The 15,344-nt window shown below is 39.4% G+C and overlaps 1 protein-coding gene across 39 annotated transcripts in view; it reads right to left on the bottom strand.

Moving 5' to 3' along the window:
- GPHN (gephyrin) overlaps window positions 1-15,344 on the bottom strand; it is a 239,996-nt gene that overhangs the window by 66,606 nt on the left and 158,046 nt on the right. For all 39 annotated transcript variants that reach the window (XM_083460142.1, XM_083460138.1, XM_083460130.1 and 36 more), the window contains one exon: window positions 12,756-12,890. In XM_083460142.1, the coding sequence (XP_083316268.1) occupies window positions 12,756-12,890 (135 nt within the window). The remainder of the gene's footprint in view (window positions 1-12,755; window positions 12,891-15,344) is intronic.

Raw genomic sequence — 15,344 nt, forward strand, 5'->3', positions numbered from 1 at the left:
GATAGGACAAATGTCTTTGTCTTTAAGCCAGGTCAGTGAACTTGTGCTATGTGCGATGGTTGAAGAGTGTCAAGCACACAAATTAGAGACATGAGTATTGCAAAGCTTTCAGCCCTGCGAAATATTAGTGATAACTGGCAGAATTATATACAGCTGCCCCATGTTAAAAGAAATTAGGATATTAGACACAGTCCTTAGTTCCCAATTAAATAATTTTGCTGCCCAGCCAGAAAATTTTAATGCCATACCAACAGCAACTTAACAATAGCCAAGACACGTCTTAGTTTTGCTTTCAATACGAGCCTCCTTGTTGTTTTCCTTGCTTATGTTACGGTAATTCTGTATTGTGCAGAGGAATGAAGAAACAGTTCTGTAGCTACTGCTTATCAAGCTTTCATATTGCTAGGAAGAAAATTTAAAAGTAAGCAGAAAAACGTTATACACTAAAGAATCTTCATTTTTATCATTTATATTTTTATAAAAATGGTAAATAAGCTTACTAAATAATATCAAGTCCAAAGTTTTGTATGTGATTCAGATGAAACATTTAAATTTGTGTAAATAATGGAAAAGGTTCCTACTAGAATGGACTGGATAACAAATAGGCAATACTAGGAATACATAATATCCCATGCTGCTCTACTAGATGCAACAGGACTTCTATCTCCCCTCCTCACCACCAAAGGCCCCCCAAAGAAGCTCCTCTGAACTTCTTCTCCTCGCCTCTTTCCTGCAGGCCCCACCCACCCTGCTCCAGAAATTTCCTCAACATTCTGGAGCAGACTTATGGAATACACAGGGGGTTGGGAAGGAATTCTGTTGCAAAAGCAGAATTCCGTTGCAAAAATGAGCTGACACTATTTGATGTCATCCAATAATAGACAGTCTCAAAAGGTAACTCATTTTGACAATATGGAAGATTCCAATTGGTTCAAAGTAAAGTGCACATTTTCAGACATAATAAAAGGCTGAGCAGATCTCTTGTCATTTGGCTGGCTAACAAGTAGTTAGCTGCAGACGCTGGTCATCCAACAGGTCAATAGGTCATAAGACTACCTCTCTAACCTTGAGCTAGAGGAGGCCTTTCCAAACTTTTCATGTTGGTGACACACTTTTTAGACATGCATCATTTCACGACACAGTAAATCAGTTTTACTAGCAAGCCAGAGATTAAATTAACCCTGGGAGGAGCATGGGAAGCGTTTGTGTGACAAACCTACACACTGCAGCTGACACACTAATGTGTCGCAAACGCACAGTTTGGAAAGCCCTGAGCTAGAGGCTTAATATTTCTGTGCCTTAATTCCCCATTTATTAAAATGGCATATTGCGCAAGTGTTTTGATTAGAAATTCATAGAATGCATACAAGTGTAAGCAGAAAAGATATAAGCGAAAATGAGAAACCCACAAGTGAAAAGGCTTGTTGCAATATTTTCTTCTCAAAAAGGAATTCAGACAGTATGTTTGCTAAGCACCTAGGTCAGAGAAATAAAACAGGCGAAACTATATAACAGGAAAAGTGGAAGTTAGGTAACATAATAAAGCAGATAACAAAATGCAGTGGGTTGGAATAATAAACAACGGGGAGTGAAAAGCAAAGAAAGAGGAAAAAGATCATACAACAAGAGCTAAGGGGGAGGGGTAAATGAAGTAAAGGAGTTTTTATATAGGCTCCAAAATACAGGCAATTGCACTGGAGGTTCAATATTACAGAAGATACAGACATCAACATCAATTCAAAATATTGAAAGAAAGTCTAAAGATTGCATTCCTAAAAGTACCTAACTAATCAATTTCTCTTATATTAAATAATGGGAATAATTCCTCCAATAGGAGCTGAATTATTAACAAAAAGGAAATGTACAGCAAATCAAGTATTATTATTTTTTGAACACAATAATCTAAAAATGCCATGTTTTGCTACTATTTTATCTTCTTTGAAATGATTTTAAACTTGTTACTACTAGATAGCAATTTTTGAAACTGTTACAATGTTTCACTGTATTACACAATCAAGAACAAATATAGGGCACAGGGCTTCCAGCGCTGAGGCACAGGGACATTTCTGGCTGGGATCCAAAAGATGCCTCTTCTGCTAGCGCATGTGCAGAATTTTGCCTCATCTGCAGCTCCCCCAACCTGCCTCTAGAGGCTCCAGAACAGTGTATTGTGGACTGAGGGATGGTGGTGAATTGATAATTCCAATCTGCTTTCCTAGAATCTAGCAACTGGGAAAGCAGTTTCCCAGGAGGATTTGAAGAAGAGAAACACCAAGCAGTGAAAGGTTATAACACTCCACTCCCTCTCCCTGATTTATCTCTGCTTTAAATCCTCTACTAATACAGGGGAAATTTGACTGAGAGAAAAGTAAGGAAAAGTCATTATTCGATAGGATTGAAGGAAACCTTCAGACACACACTATTGTTTCATAAGCAGCTCTGAGGTGAACGGAAAGCAAGCATATCTGTGAGAATGTGTATTTTATTCTACAGATGTCTTAGCAGTCAGTTTGCACAGCCCAAGAAATACAAATAGGCAACTGATGGTGAATATGCAGCAGAATATATTTCTGAGACCAGCCTCAAGCGTCACAAGTATTTGGAAGTAAAAGTTTTCACAGGTTTTTTTTGCTAACTTGGGGCTGTAGCTGTGAGCCCAAACATTTGGTGAAGAAATTTAGGACTATAGAAAAATTAAGAAGCACCCTGCATACAGTGGTAGTTAATAACAATGACACAGAAACATCTCAGGTGCTCAAAATTTTGAGCTAAACACTCTTTTATCATCTCTGAAGAAATGAGCAACCAAAACTTTGTGGATATTTATCACACTTTTGCCAAAAGTAGTATGAATCTATTGAGGCATCTGAGGTCTGGAATGGAGTAGAAAATACTCTTCCTGAAGGAGTAGTTTTTTTATTCAATTGTTCTTTCTGTAAAATGCTCCCCCACCCCCCCAAAAAAAACCTTTTGAAAAATGAAGGTTATGGCCTGTGAAGTTTTTTTTGTTTTGTTATGTGAAGTCCAAAACAAACAAGAAGGTTCAGAAAAAGGGAGACTCTTGAAGGTATCCTAAATGATGACTCAGGGTAGCTACCGGTATTTGTTATGGTTCTTTTAGTGCCAATGGTGTTGGAGCTGTTTGTGGCAGGCAATTTGTACATAGCATATCTCCAGGATGGGGGTTAGAGTGTCTTCATCTGTATCTAAACTAGATGAAGTATGTAGATGAGTTTTGTGGTCAGAGAATGATCAACTCATACAAACATATAAATATTGAGCTATATTAATATTGATACCATGGGGTAAGGAAAGCCATGAATCTAAATAAAACTGCTAGTACATGAATGCTAGCAATGGATAAGAAAGCCTCAAACATATGGCCAAGCTTTAAAAACTGTCAAGAAGTAATTTTAATGGAAGTAACCACTTGGAAAATAATTCTAGAAAAAAAAAATTAGTATAGAATCTCTGGTTTATTAAGTTAGAAACTGATCTTTCTCAAAGAGAGCAAACACTGTTATGCTATGTCATAAATTATAAGTATATTTTAATCATTAAGAAATTTAATGTTTTGTTATGCCACCCACGCATTTCTACTACCTCATACCCTCCAACATTTCTCCAATGAAAATACAGTGGTGCCCCGCAAGACGAATGCCTCGCAAGACGGAAAACCCGCTAGACGAAAGGGTTTTCCGTTTTGGAGGTGCTTCGCAAAACGAATTTCCTATGGGCTTGCTTTGCAAGACGAAAATGTCTTGCGAGTTCCTGCAGGTTTTTTTTCCTTCCCCCCCTTTTCCCCAAACCGCTTATCAGCTGATCCTAAGCCGCTAAGCCGCTTAACAGCTGATCCGTTAAGCCGCTTATCAGCTGATCCACTAAGCCACTTATCAGCTGATCCGCTAAGCCGCTTAACAGCTGATCCGCTAAGCCGCTTATCAGCTGATCCGCTAAGCCGCTAAACCGCTTATCAGATGATCCGCTAAGCCCGCTAATAGCGCTAAGCCGCTAAGCCGCTAATGGGCTTGCTTCGCAAGACAAAAAAACCGCAAGATGAAGAGACTCGCGGAACGGATTCTTTTCGTCTTGCGAGGCACCACTGTAGGGACATCCCATTCCATAATGATAATTTTACTATTTATAACCCACAAATCTTACTGGGTTGCCCCAGCCACTCTGGGCAGCTTCCAACATATATAAAAACATAATAAAACATTAAACATAAAATAACTTCCCTATACAGGATTGCCTTCAGCATGCTCGGGGGGGTGGATAACTCCATACCCTCTAACATTTCTCCAATGAAAATAGGGACATCCTAAGGAAAAGTGGGACATTCCAGGATAAAATCAGGAACCGGGACGGCTTCTCTAAATCAGGGATGTCCCTGGAAAATAGGGACTCTTGAAGGGTTTACTATCTCCATTCCAAGACATAAAAATGGTGTTATAGTTCAGTTTTCATAAAAAAATAATTACACTGAAAGGAAAACTTTTCTGAAAGGAGACACAGGTATACAGAAGCTAAAGGGACAATATGCATTCTCATAATTCTGATAGTCAGACTTCATTAAGTCTCAATGACTTAAGTGTGCCCATTCTAAGCCAGCAGCAGTCAATAACATGGCTTACTGACACAGTGGGCTGCTGGAGCTTACTGAGAGGGAGAGGGGAGGAGCTTGGCCCGGTTCAGCATGTGGCAGCAGGAATAACAGACTGCCTCTGCCATCATGCACCACACCCTCTCGGTAAGTGTCAGCGACCCACTGTGCCTGGAGGGTAATGGTGCCCCACTGGCACTGCCTCCCTGGTCACTACTGCTCCAAGCATAACTAAGTCTGCACCCATTCCATGAGCCCTTATCAAAATTAAGTAAATGACACTTAAATCCTATTGAAATCAATATCACATCAGGTGATTTCATATTATAGATTATCAACCATTTTTAATCACATGGCTAGGCAGTCATAATCAAGTATACATCTCTACTGCCAGCATTTCCCATCAAATTTGTGCACACTTTGGACACCTGTTCAAGTTCTCAGATATAAAACAGGAATGCAGTACAATAATTGAAAACATCTTTAGGGAATGTGAAACACAACTCACACTTTCTATCTATTCAATTTAAAATAGAAAACAATTTGTCGGAAAAAAGATTCAAAGAAGTATGTATGTTAAAAGATTACTTAGTTGGTTTTGTGCTTCTAGATCAAAGGTCTAAAATAACCTATAAAATACCCAATTTCTATTTATTATCCCTTGATATAAAATGAAATATAACATTATTCATGTATATAAAACATTAGGCTTTCCATATTATAGCTATGGAAATCTCTTACCTTTAAAACAAAATTCTATTAGAAATTCTTTAAAATATTCATAGACATATTTCCCAACACTCAAATCAGTTAATATATAACAAACACAAGAACAATAATTAAGCATACAACGCAAAGTCCAAAAAGCTCAATAAAACTTAGCAGCAATCAAATAAATCCAAAACTGTCTGTAAATGCCTCAACAGTCCAAAGCCTTCCAAAATAAATAAGTGTTCTGTTTTGTGCAAGCTGTAGAGAGTAGTTTGGGTTAAATTTCTCTCTCAAAATACTAGAACCTGGGGCCATCCAATGAAGCAGAATTTGGAAGATTCAGGACAGAAAAAAGAAAGAAATTCCTTCCACAAGACGTAGTGGTGGCCACCAATATGGATTATTTTAGACTAATTTATGGAGGATAATACTACTATAATAATATCTAGTCATGACAGCTATGTTCTACCTCCATTGTTGGACACAGTATGCCTCCTGAATACCAGTACAGGTCTGAAGAGCATTTTCAAGGACCCCAATAATGTTTGCAGGATTCAGGCTCTGAGTTAAGCTCAACAAAGGTTTCTACCTCATATAGTGAAGCCATGTACAGGGCCTGATTTACTGTACCCAGAATGGAGGCTCAGAATAGGCAAGACACTCTTTTAAGTACATTATTTCCAGTGTGTGAAAATCTTAAGAAAGCTACACTTTAGCATCATACAGTTATGTGTGGAAGCTCACAGGCAGTCAGTGCAGCTGCCACCGACCTGGTTGGATGCTTTTGCCTCCCAAAATTTATCAAAAAGCAATCTGCAGCATTATGTGCAAGCCATAACGCCAGAATTATCTTCAAGGACAGCCCCACGTAAAGCACATTGCAGCAGTCAATCATAGAGGTTATGAAAGCATACATCTATGGATGTAGCATGATATAGAAATTTAATAAATAATAATAATAAAATAATAATAATAAAAGGTAAGCATGGTCAGAACCTGGATCTCAAAAAAGGGACACATAGACCTAATAAAAGTCTATATTTATTTAGTTAGACTGTGAGATTACTGAGTAAGATGTGCCTGCAGAGTGTTGCAGAGTTAAAATCATTTGTAGAGCAGTATGTGCAAAATATAACAGCATGGATATTTTTTAAATCTGACTGCTGGATGGCCCAATGTTGAAGCAACACTTTTTCTCCATTTTAACACGGTCATTTGTAGTCATCTCACAGTGGTGACCCACATAGAAGTCAGCCTGTTTAATGCATGTAATCCCTTTTAAATCTCAGTTACCTAATGGTAGGGTAGGTCAATACCATGATGAACACATGGATTTATGACTTGAAGAGAATGTAGGGGTAGACAATGTGGTGCTTCCTGATGCCTATGGCCTTATACTCCCATCAGTCCCAGTTGGCATGGCTAATGGTCAGGGATGAAAAATAAATAAAGAAGAGTAGTAACAACTCCACAAGATAAGTAAGATGATATATATCCATTTTTTAAACTTAATGATTATATTATATGGACAAAATCTTAAGTTGCCCTTCTGAAACAGAAGAGCACCTCCCATTCATGGAAGGAATGTGACCCAGATGAGGCTCCCTCTTGCTCTCAGTGATGGTGGGGACTGGGAGATGATTTTCATTGGTTACCTCTTCCTCCTGCTGCCCCCCCCCCCACCTCCCATACTGATCTGGAGCATCCCCAACACTAGAGCAGAATCTTAAGGGGCTACAGGGGAATTGGCAAAATCTCCCTTCCTCCTAACAGCAACATACCAAATGGAGATCTGCTAATGAGAACATAGGAACCAAGTCATAATGTTTAGAAACGGAGAGATGAATCTCAGATATCCAAAATGGGTGATTGGAAGAAAAATACTAGGCTAGATAGCCAACGTAGAATCAAAATAAGTAATGAAAAAGGGGCAAAAAATGTTCTATCAGTCAGCTTTAGTCAATCCCTACTGGTTCAAGGTAAGTGCAAAAGAAAGGAGAGTTGTAAAAAATACATTTGGAGCCTTAAAAATGCCTGCTACTTAATATGCAGTAAAAACATTGTTATTACAAAGTAAAGGACATGGGTTTATATAGTTTAGCATCACAAAACTAATACCAAAGGGAAAGAACAAAGTAGCAAACACTTCCTGATTACCAAAATATGCTAGGAGGGATGGCCTTAAAAAACACAACCGCCCCTAGCTCTGAGCATGCTCTGATAGGTCTACTAAATCTACTCGGAGGCAGACCTACTAATGTTGTGCTATGGCTGTACGCTAATTTTTGTGTTCTGATTGGTGGGACTGCCATCATGACAACAGGAGGAGGCTGGAACCTGTAAAACTGCTAGGGCTACTAAGAAAATACATTTTTAAAACTCTGTTCCTCTGCCTGGAGATGAATGGGAGAGACCTCCTGGCCAAAGCAATAGTCTGGATCAGGCATGACTGAACAGTGGAGAGAGCTGACTGCCCAGAGAACGGGAGACTGGCAGAAATGTCTCCAGGGAGTTCCTCTAAGTTGAAATGAAATTTTGGGCAAAACTACTGTACATGTATTAGGCGTGGGTGGTGCTGTGGGTTAAACCACAGAGCCTAGGACTTGCTGATCAGAAGGTCGGCGGTTCGAATCCCCGCGACGGGGTGAGCTCTTGTTGCTCGGTCCCAGCTCCTGCCAACCTAGCAGTTCGAAAGCACGTCAAAGTTCAAGTAGATAAATAGGTACCGCTCCGGCGGGAAGGTAAATGGCATTTCCGTGCGCTACTCTGGTTCACCAGAAGCGGCTTAGCCATGCTGGCCACATGACCTGGAGCTGTACGCCAGCTCCCTTGGCCAATAAAGCAAGATGAGCGCCGCAACCCCAGAGCTGGCCATGACTGGACCTAATGGTCAGGGGTCCCTTTACCTTTACCTTACTGTATATGTAAAAAACAAAACAAAAAGCTTTTGCCTTTTATTTTTTAACTGGGTTTTTGCTTCCATAAGCAGCGTTGTAATCCTAGGGTCAGATTATTCTTCAGGGGATGAGGCTGAGGATTTGGAGTTGGAATTGCCCTCAGGGCCAGTGGACCTGGACGTACATACTAAACCAGAAGCACTTGTACAAGAGGAGCCCATTGTGCCAGTACCTCCTGGGCCTGAGGAGGTTGTATTGCCCTCCTTGAACAGCAGTTCAGAAGCTTCAGTAGAGCCATTGCCGCCTCTGCTCCACTGGAGTCAATAGCTGCTAAGACGAGTTGGGTCCCTTCATATTCAGAGAATTTCATGGAAAGCAGAACTAGCGACTGTGGCACAGCTCCAGCTCCTATTTAAGGCTCTTGTCTTTTTTTCATGTTTTTTATGACAGAATATGGTTTTTTCTGTCATTCTGCACTTTTTATGGTCATGTCTATTGCCCCTTAAAACACGTTAATGTCTAAATGTTCAGCTGTCTTCTGCCAATTGATGTATTTCCCTTTTTAGCAAGAATTCTCTGTATCTTTGGGTTATTTTACAAGACTTCACTATTTATTACATTTACCAAATATCTTAATTTTTCAATAGTTCATCATGAGAAAAGATAAAACGGTTTGACCAAAATAGTTTAGTTAACAAGAAATTGGATTAGAAAGCACAAAGTCTCTGCACCATTTTTAGCAGATTGATTCTCGGTAACCTGTCCAGTTTTTTGCACAGAGGTCACATTGCCTGGTGTAGGGGGAGGAGCAGTTGACAAGAGATGTGTGAATAACAAAGGATATATTTTTTACAAAGACTAAAATCTTTGACCTAGTTAGTGATTATCATTTTCAAACTCCGCTCCTCATTTTATATCTAAAATTAGGATAGCAGCAGGATGAGAAATTTAATCTTCAGCAAATTAAATTCCCCATCATGCTCTCTGAAATAAGAATTAGATATAGCCTTTGGCTAGATAAGTAAGCCATAGTACAAATATTTAACAGTAAAGAAAGAGACTTAGTCATAATGAACATTATTCCCCATTTTATTTTTCCTAGTCTTACTGAAGAATAGCTATACTGACTTAAAACTGGTGCAATGAAATGGAAAGCAAGACACTTTGTTGGAAATGCTTAACCCTTCAAAGCCTGCTACAATTTCCCCCCTGTTTTTGGCTACCATTGCCAGCAATTCTACTTTAGATTTCATGCTATTATATTTATCAGGATGTATTTCAAAGATGTCTGGCAAATGCAATTTCAACGAGTTCAACCTAACAAGTCAAAGTGATCTCAGGGCTAGTTTATACACGGAAGCAGTCTGCTTGCCGTTGCTCCATACAATTCTTCCCAATCAACCCTTGAGTGTGAAATTGAAGAGAGATACAACAGCATGTACAGAGCTGCAGACAGATACAGCCAGCAGTGGTAAGCAGCGATTTCTCTGAGAATACTTGCTGGACAAAAACCTGACATGATAGTGAAAATGACTGCCTTCTACTGCTGGCTATATGTATTTAGAGCTCAGGTCACAGTGACATTTCTCCATGTGCTTCTGTACCAGGGACAATCAAGAGAGATTGCACAAAAGGGGGGAAGGGGGGGGGAAGCATCCTGTTTGCATGAGTGAGCTGGCCGACACACTACTAATGACCTAGCTACTACAATAAGCACAAAACAAAACCCCCAAAATATATTAAATTCACCTATCAAAATTAACAAGGGATTTCTCTTAAAAGCAGTCATTTTTTAATATCATGGGATGCCAGTAAGATAAAATATCACGTGTGTGTGTGTGTGTGTGTGTGTGTGTGTGTGTGTATGTATATATATATATATATATATATATATATATATATATATATATGGTGTGTGTGTGTGTGCACACACTACATCATAGCATCCCTGAGACTCTGTACCCAGCACACTCCCTTACATCCACCTCTGTATCTCTCTGTGTGTATAGATATAGATAGATAGATAGATAGATAGATATAATATAAATATGTGTGTGTTTATGCTAAAACTTTGACATTTACTCAGAATGCAGCTTTAATTAGCTTACAAGTATCTCTCCAAGATGTAATTTTGAAAACAGTATAGTGCATCAAATTATAAACCAGATAGAATTTCGTAAAGAAATCATGATGCATTTTTTCCAGCACTCCTGATTAAATTTTACTATACAGGTTTTCTCTGAAAAGAGGAATGAAACCGTTAAAAAAGTTCCAGACATTTGAAATCTAATAATTTTCCTCTGACATATAAAGTGGACACTATTTAAATTTCATTTAACAAGATAGAACCTGAAAAATCCCAAACTATCCAGTGTAAATTCAGTATGAGCAGGAAGGAAGGAATGTTCTAGCATTCAAACAATGCTTAATGGAATTCTCAAGTGCATGATTTCTCTAACTTACACTCTACTGTCATAAAAATCAAGCAGTACATCATCACAACATTGGTTCACTTAGTAGTATTAACGTATGTCAGGAAGTAAGTTAGCCTATCTATAGCAATAGCAGGATAATTCAGAGTTTATTTAACAATAATAGTTACAACGTGCTAGAGCTTTTCAAAGGATAAAAAATAACAATCCCAAACTTTTCTGAACAATCCAAATGTTGGCATTGAAGGGTTTGTTTTTTCTCAATAGTCTAAAAATAATTGAAACCTGGAAGGTTTCAATCACCTTTTATTAGGTACTGGTAAAGCGAAGGCATGGCCCCCAGACACACCGTGCTGATATAGTAAGATATAAAATGTTCTATAAAGTATTCACTGCTGTAACTCAGTGAATAACAGAACCCTTGAGTCATGGATCTTCTTGCACCAAAGCCTAAATGCAATCTGTGCATCTCCTCTCCCTTTCCCCAGCATAATAGGTTAAAAGTCAACACAGGGCATCTGATAGCAGATAGCCACTTGTAATTCTCCAAGCTGTCCAATCCAGCACTGCTATTTGGCCTGGGCATGCACATGTGGTTACAGATGGCTCTGGGAACTTTTGGAAGTGGCTGGTGAGCAGTAAGAGACATATAGATTTAGAGACTGCTGGGAAATTGGAGGGAAAGGAAAACTGGAACCATGTGGTATCAAAAATTGTGGGGCCTTAGGTCATTGGTATTACATGCACTGCATGTAGAAAGTTCAATGCTGAATATCCAGCTTCCCCAGCTGAAAAACTTCAGTGTATCTCTGCATAGCAACAACTGACAAAAGGAATTTGAAACATTAAAATTCTGCTTAAACTCAGCTTCTAAAAATGGCACCTTTTGTATCAACATGTTTTTCTACACAGAGAAATTAAGGCACAGACCTCAAGAACTGAGCCTATAATTTTTACTTCTCTTGTTCACTCAAGTTTAATAAACTTCCAAGTTTTCCCCCAATAATAGTATTTCAAAGTATGTCTCAGTTTATTTTGAACCCCACTGATGAAAGAAACAAATTCAAGTGCAATTTAAAGTTCCAACAAGCTTCTTTAGGAAACCCATTTTATATTGTCCACCAATTCCTCAAATCTGTTTTAACATAGACACGCAATCAGTATTAAATGCCAAAACATTGAAACAAAGATAAGTCAGTGGCTGGGTATGTTACTATGACTTGCTGATACAAAATAAATAAATTCGGCAAAAAAAGTTAACTGCCAGACACTTGCAATCATTTTAAGAATCTGGGAACCACAATCAATTAGATAAGATGGATTACTTTTTACCATTTCCTTTATTAAACACTGCAATATTGAACAAGTCAGAAAGAAAGCTTTTTGATATGATATGTACCAATTGAATACAGATGAGGAATTCACTTGCTAAAATAAATTATATATTTACTGCTCTTGCTAGTTGCCGAACTTTGCTACAAATATATCACACATTGAGTGTTATACCAAACATATTGGATCACCTGCATAAGTAAAACCAGTGTGAAATAATACCTAAAATACTGACTAGTAGTCTAAAAGGTTGGCATTAAAACTTTCTTTCTATGTAATTTAGAATTTCCAAAGAGAAGGCAGCAAGTATCCAAGTTAAATAAACATTGTTTGGCTTGAAAGTGTTTTAAATATGCTAAGATGATGCTGAGGCAGAGAAATGCCACAGATCAAGAAGTCACAAATGTTTTTGCAGAAAGCATACTATTAGTCTAGTTCTACTGACTCAGGGGCAGGGTTAACTGCACTTTCCTGGGGGAATAAAACACTGTAAGGGATTCATGACTAGTATTGCAATAGAGAACAGACAAGCACTTTTAGATATAAGAATTGCAGGCTTAACGGCAGTGGTTCAAAAGAACAGCAGCCATTTAATCTAAGAACGTTCATACCCTCTTTCTTCTTTCACACTATTGCTTGGACAGCAATGCATGTACAAGTGAACTATCTTTCACACATTTATCAGTCTCCACAGAGTAAGTTTCCATGCGAGCAGCAGAAGGCATTTATCAACCAGACAAATCACACATCCCATGAATATTGGACAGGCACAGTACTTACTTTTGGTGTTGGGCAGGAAGCAGTGGAGAGGCGAGAGGTGGCCTGTGCACGAGGAGATTCTGAAGGGGTAGTGCTAAGTGAGGCCGTGTCTCGTGGAAGCACCTGAACACCACGAGATATGATGGAATCTGGAATCTAAGCATAAAAATAAATTTAGTTAATTTCACACTGCATTATAAAATGGCTCAATATCAAAATATTTATATTCAAAATAGACTATAGTGCCAACTTGAATAAAATATTGCGGGGGGCCCAGGTAAGCCTCACTCTGCCTAACCAATCACATGATGCAGTGCACAGACATCATTCAAATCACAATGCCCGTCAACTTTGGGGAGCCCCAGCCCCTTCAAAACTTTTTGGGGGGAGCGAAGCCCCCATGGCACCTAGGAGTTGGCTCCTATGGAGCAGATTATCATTTTCCTCCCTCCTGGTAATCAGGGTGGGGGGCACTGGGCAGTCTTGGGGTTAGGGCTTGCATCCTCTCCAACACAAACGCCTGCTCATAGGGCTCTGGGCTCCCTTTGTTGACCTGTCATCTCTGAGTATATTTCTATATGAATTAAAGAAAAATGGTAGCATGTTGCCCAAAGTATTGTGAGGGAGTGAGAAGTTACCCCGAGAAGAGCTAATGGGTGGAGAAGCATCATGCTGAACTTGAGAGTGGAGTTGCTGAGCTTGAATAATAAGCTTCTGGTTCTTCAACTCTTCAAAAATATTTATGAGCCATTTCTTTACAGTGCATTTGGGATCCCTTCTTAATTTAATTTTTACAACCTGTTTTCACCCCCTTTTAGAATAGAACAGACTTTTTAGAATCCAATATAATGATAATTATATATTTCCCAGCATTAGTATTAGTACTAATTAGTAGTACTAATTAGTACTAATGCCATCAGTACCAGTAGTACTAATTAGTACTAATATCATCAGTACCAGGAGAAGAAGTAGAAGTCCTGAAGTCCTGGAGGTAGTAAAGGACTGAATGTTCGCAAAAAACTGAAGCTCAATCCATAAAGATAGGAAGTGCTATGGGTGGATGGTTCCCACATCCAGAAGCTGGCAGAATAACCAGTTCTTAATGGGGATGCACTCCCCTTGAAGGTGCAGATGTGCAGTTTGAAGGTACTCCTGGACTCATCATTGACACTTTTGAGGGACTTGGTGGTACCTATACCCAACTTTGGCTGACACACCAGACATTTATAAGTAGGGATCTCCTGGCTGCAGGGATCAAAAGAATATATATATCTCACTATTAGCTTGTGTAGTTTTTCAGTTTTGTGAAAATCTGAGGGATCAAAAGAAAAAAAAACACACACCCAACTTTCTCCATTCACTAGAAATAGTTACAAGCACAGATAGAAAAGAAATGAAAGCACTGAGGAAGCAATGAGCATGGAAAGGGGAACAGCCAAAATGATGATCGATCCACCCACAAAAACAAATTGTCTGTGACTTTGTGTGGAGCAGTTTGGAGCTCAGTTTCACCAAATCAAACTATCCCCATATAGGGTAAACTGAAATTTACAGGGAGAAGGCATAGAGATTGATGTTGTTTGAGGGTAACACCACATATACTACACATATTAAATGTAAATGCAAACAGCTACAAATACACTAAACTCTGATGCAGACAAGCCCATAGTCTTGCCCTTGTGGAAATCAGCAAGCAGTCCCTCTGTATGAAGCCTCAGAAGCACAGCATTCCCCCCACCACTTGAACAGGACAACGGTATCCTTCTCCCATGAAACAGCAATGGGAAGAAGAAGAGTCCCTGGAGGAGAAAGGAAAGACTAACAGGTGTGACCAATGGACTCCATACTGATCAGTCAGGGAATCAGAAGGGCAACAGGGGTTCCCATACTATGCAATGAACATTACTGGTATATGGGCTGGGATATGGTTTCACTTAAGACTAATTTGGCTGCTTTTATTTCTTACACAAATATGAGGCTGGGAAGAGCCTTTCTTCTATCTGTATGCTCTGATGAAATGTGGGGAAAGCCTGTGTTTTATTTTTCTGTGCAATTCAGGGGTTCAGAAATAGGGAAAGCTGCCTTTCTCTCTTAATTTGGTGGGCAGAGGAGGTGGGCAAGGGCGTCGGGTATAGGGGGTGCAAGGGGCTTCAGCCCCAATATTTTTAAGCAAGGGGCTGATCCCCCCCTATTGAGGGGGTTGCCATCCCCTACTCTCTCTGGATGATTTTTTGCCCTCTGTACCCCACAGCAATTGCCAAAAAATTGTGGGTGAGAGATATAAACCAAGGAATTGGGGTCATATTCTAGTCCAACCCCCTGCAATGCAGAAACATTGACATGATTTTTGACAATTTCTCCATCCTTCTGCAGACCTCAGTGTCACTTCCCATGCTGTTCCAGAAGGTCTCCTGCACTTTATGGAAAATAGTTTTGAGGGGCACAGTGGGCTGAAGGAATAATTGAAAAAGCCCCCACCTGTAGGAACACCCAATTAGTGGAATTCTGCTGCAGGCAAGGCTGGAACCAAGCCAGTAGTATTCAGATCCTAAAAGCACCTTTGTTTGTAAACAATTCCATTGTTCAAAATGCATTTAGCCAGGGATTTCT

This window comes from Podarcis liolepis, assembly GCF_965112155.1.
Source record: "Podarcis liolepis genome assembly, chromosome: 1".
In the NCBI taxonomy this organism is placed as follows: domain Eukaryota; kingdom Metazoa; phylum Chordata; class Lepidosauria; order Squamata; family Lacertidae; genus Podarcis; species Podarcis liolepis.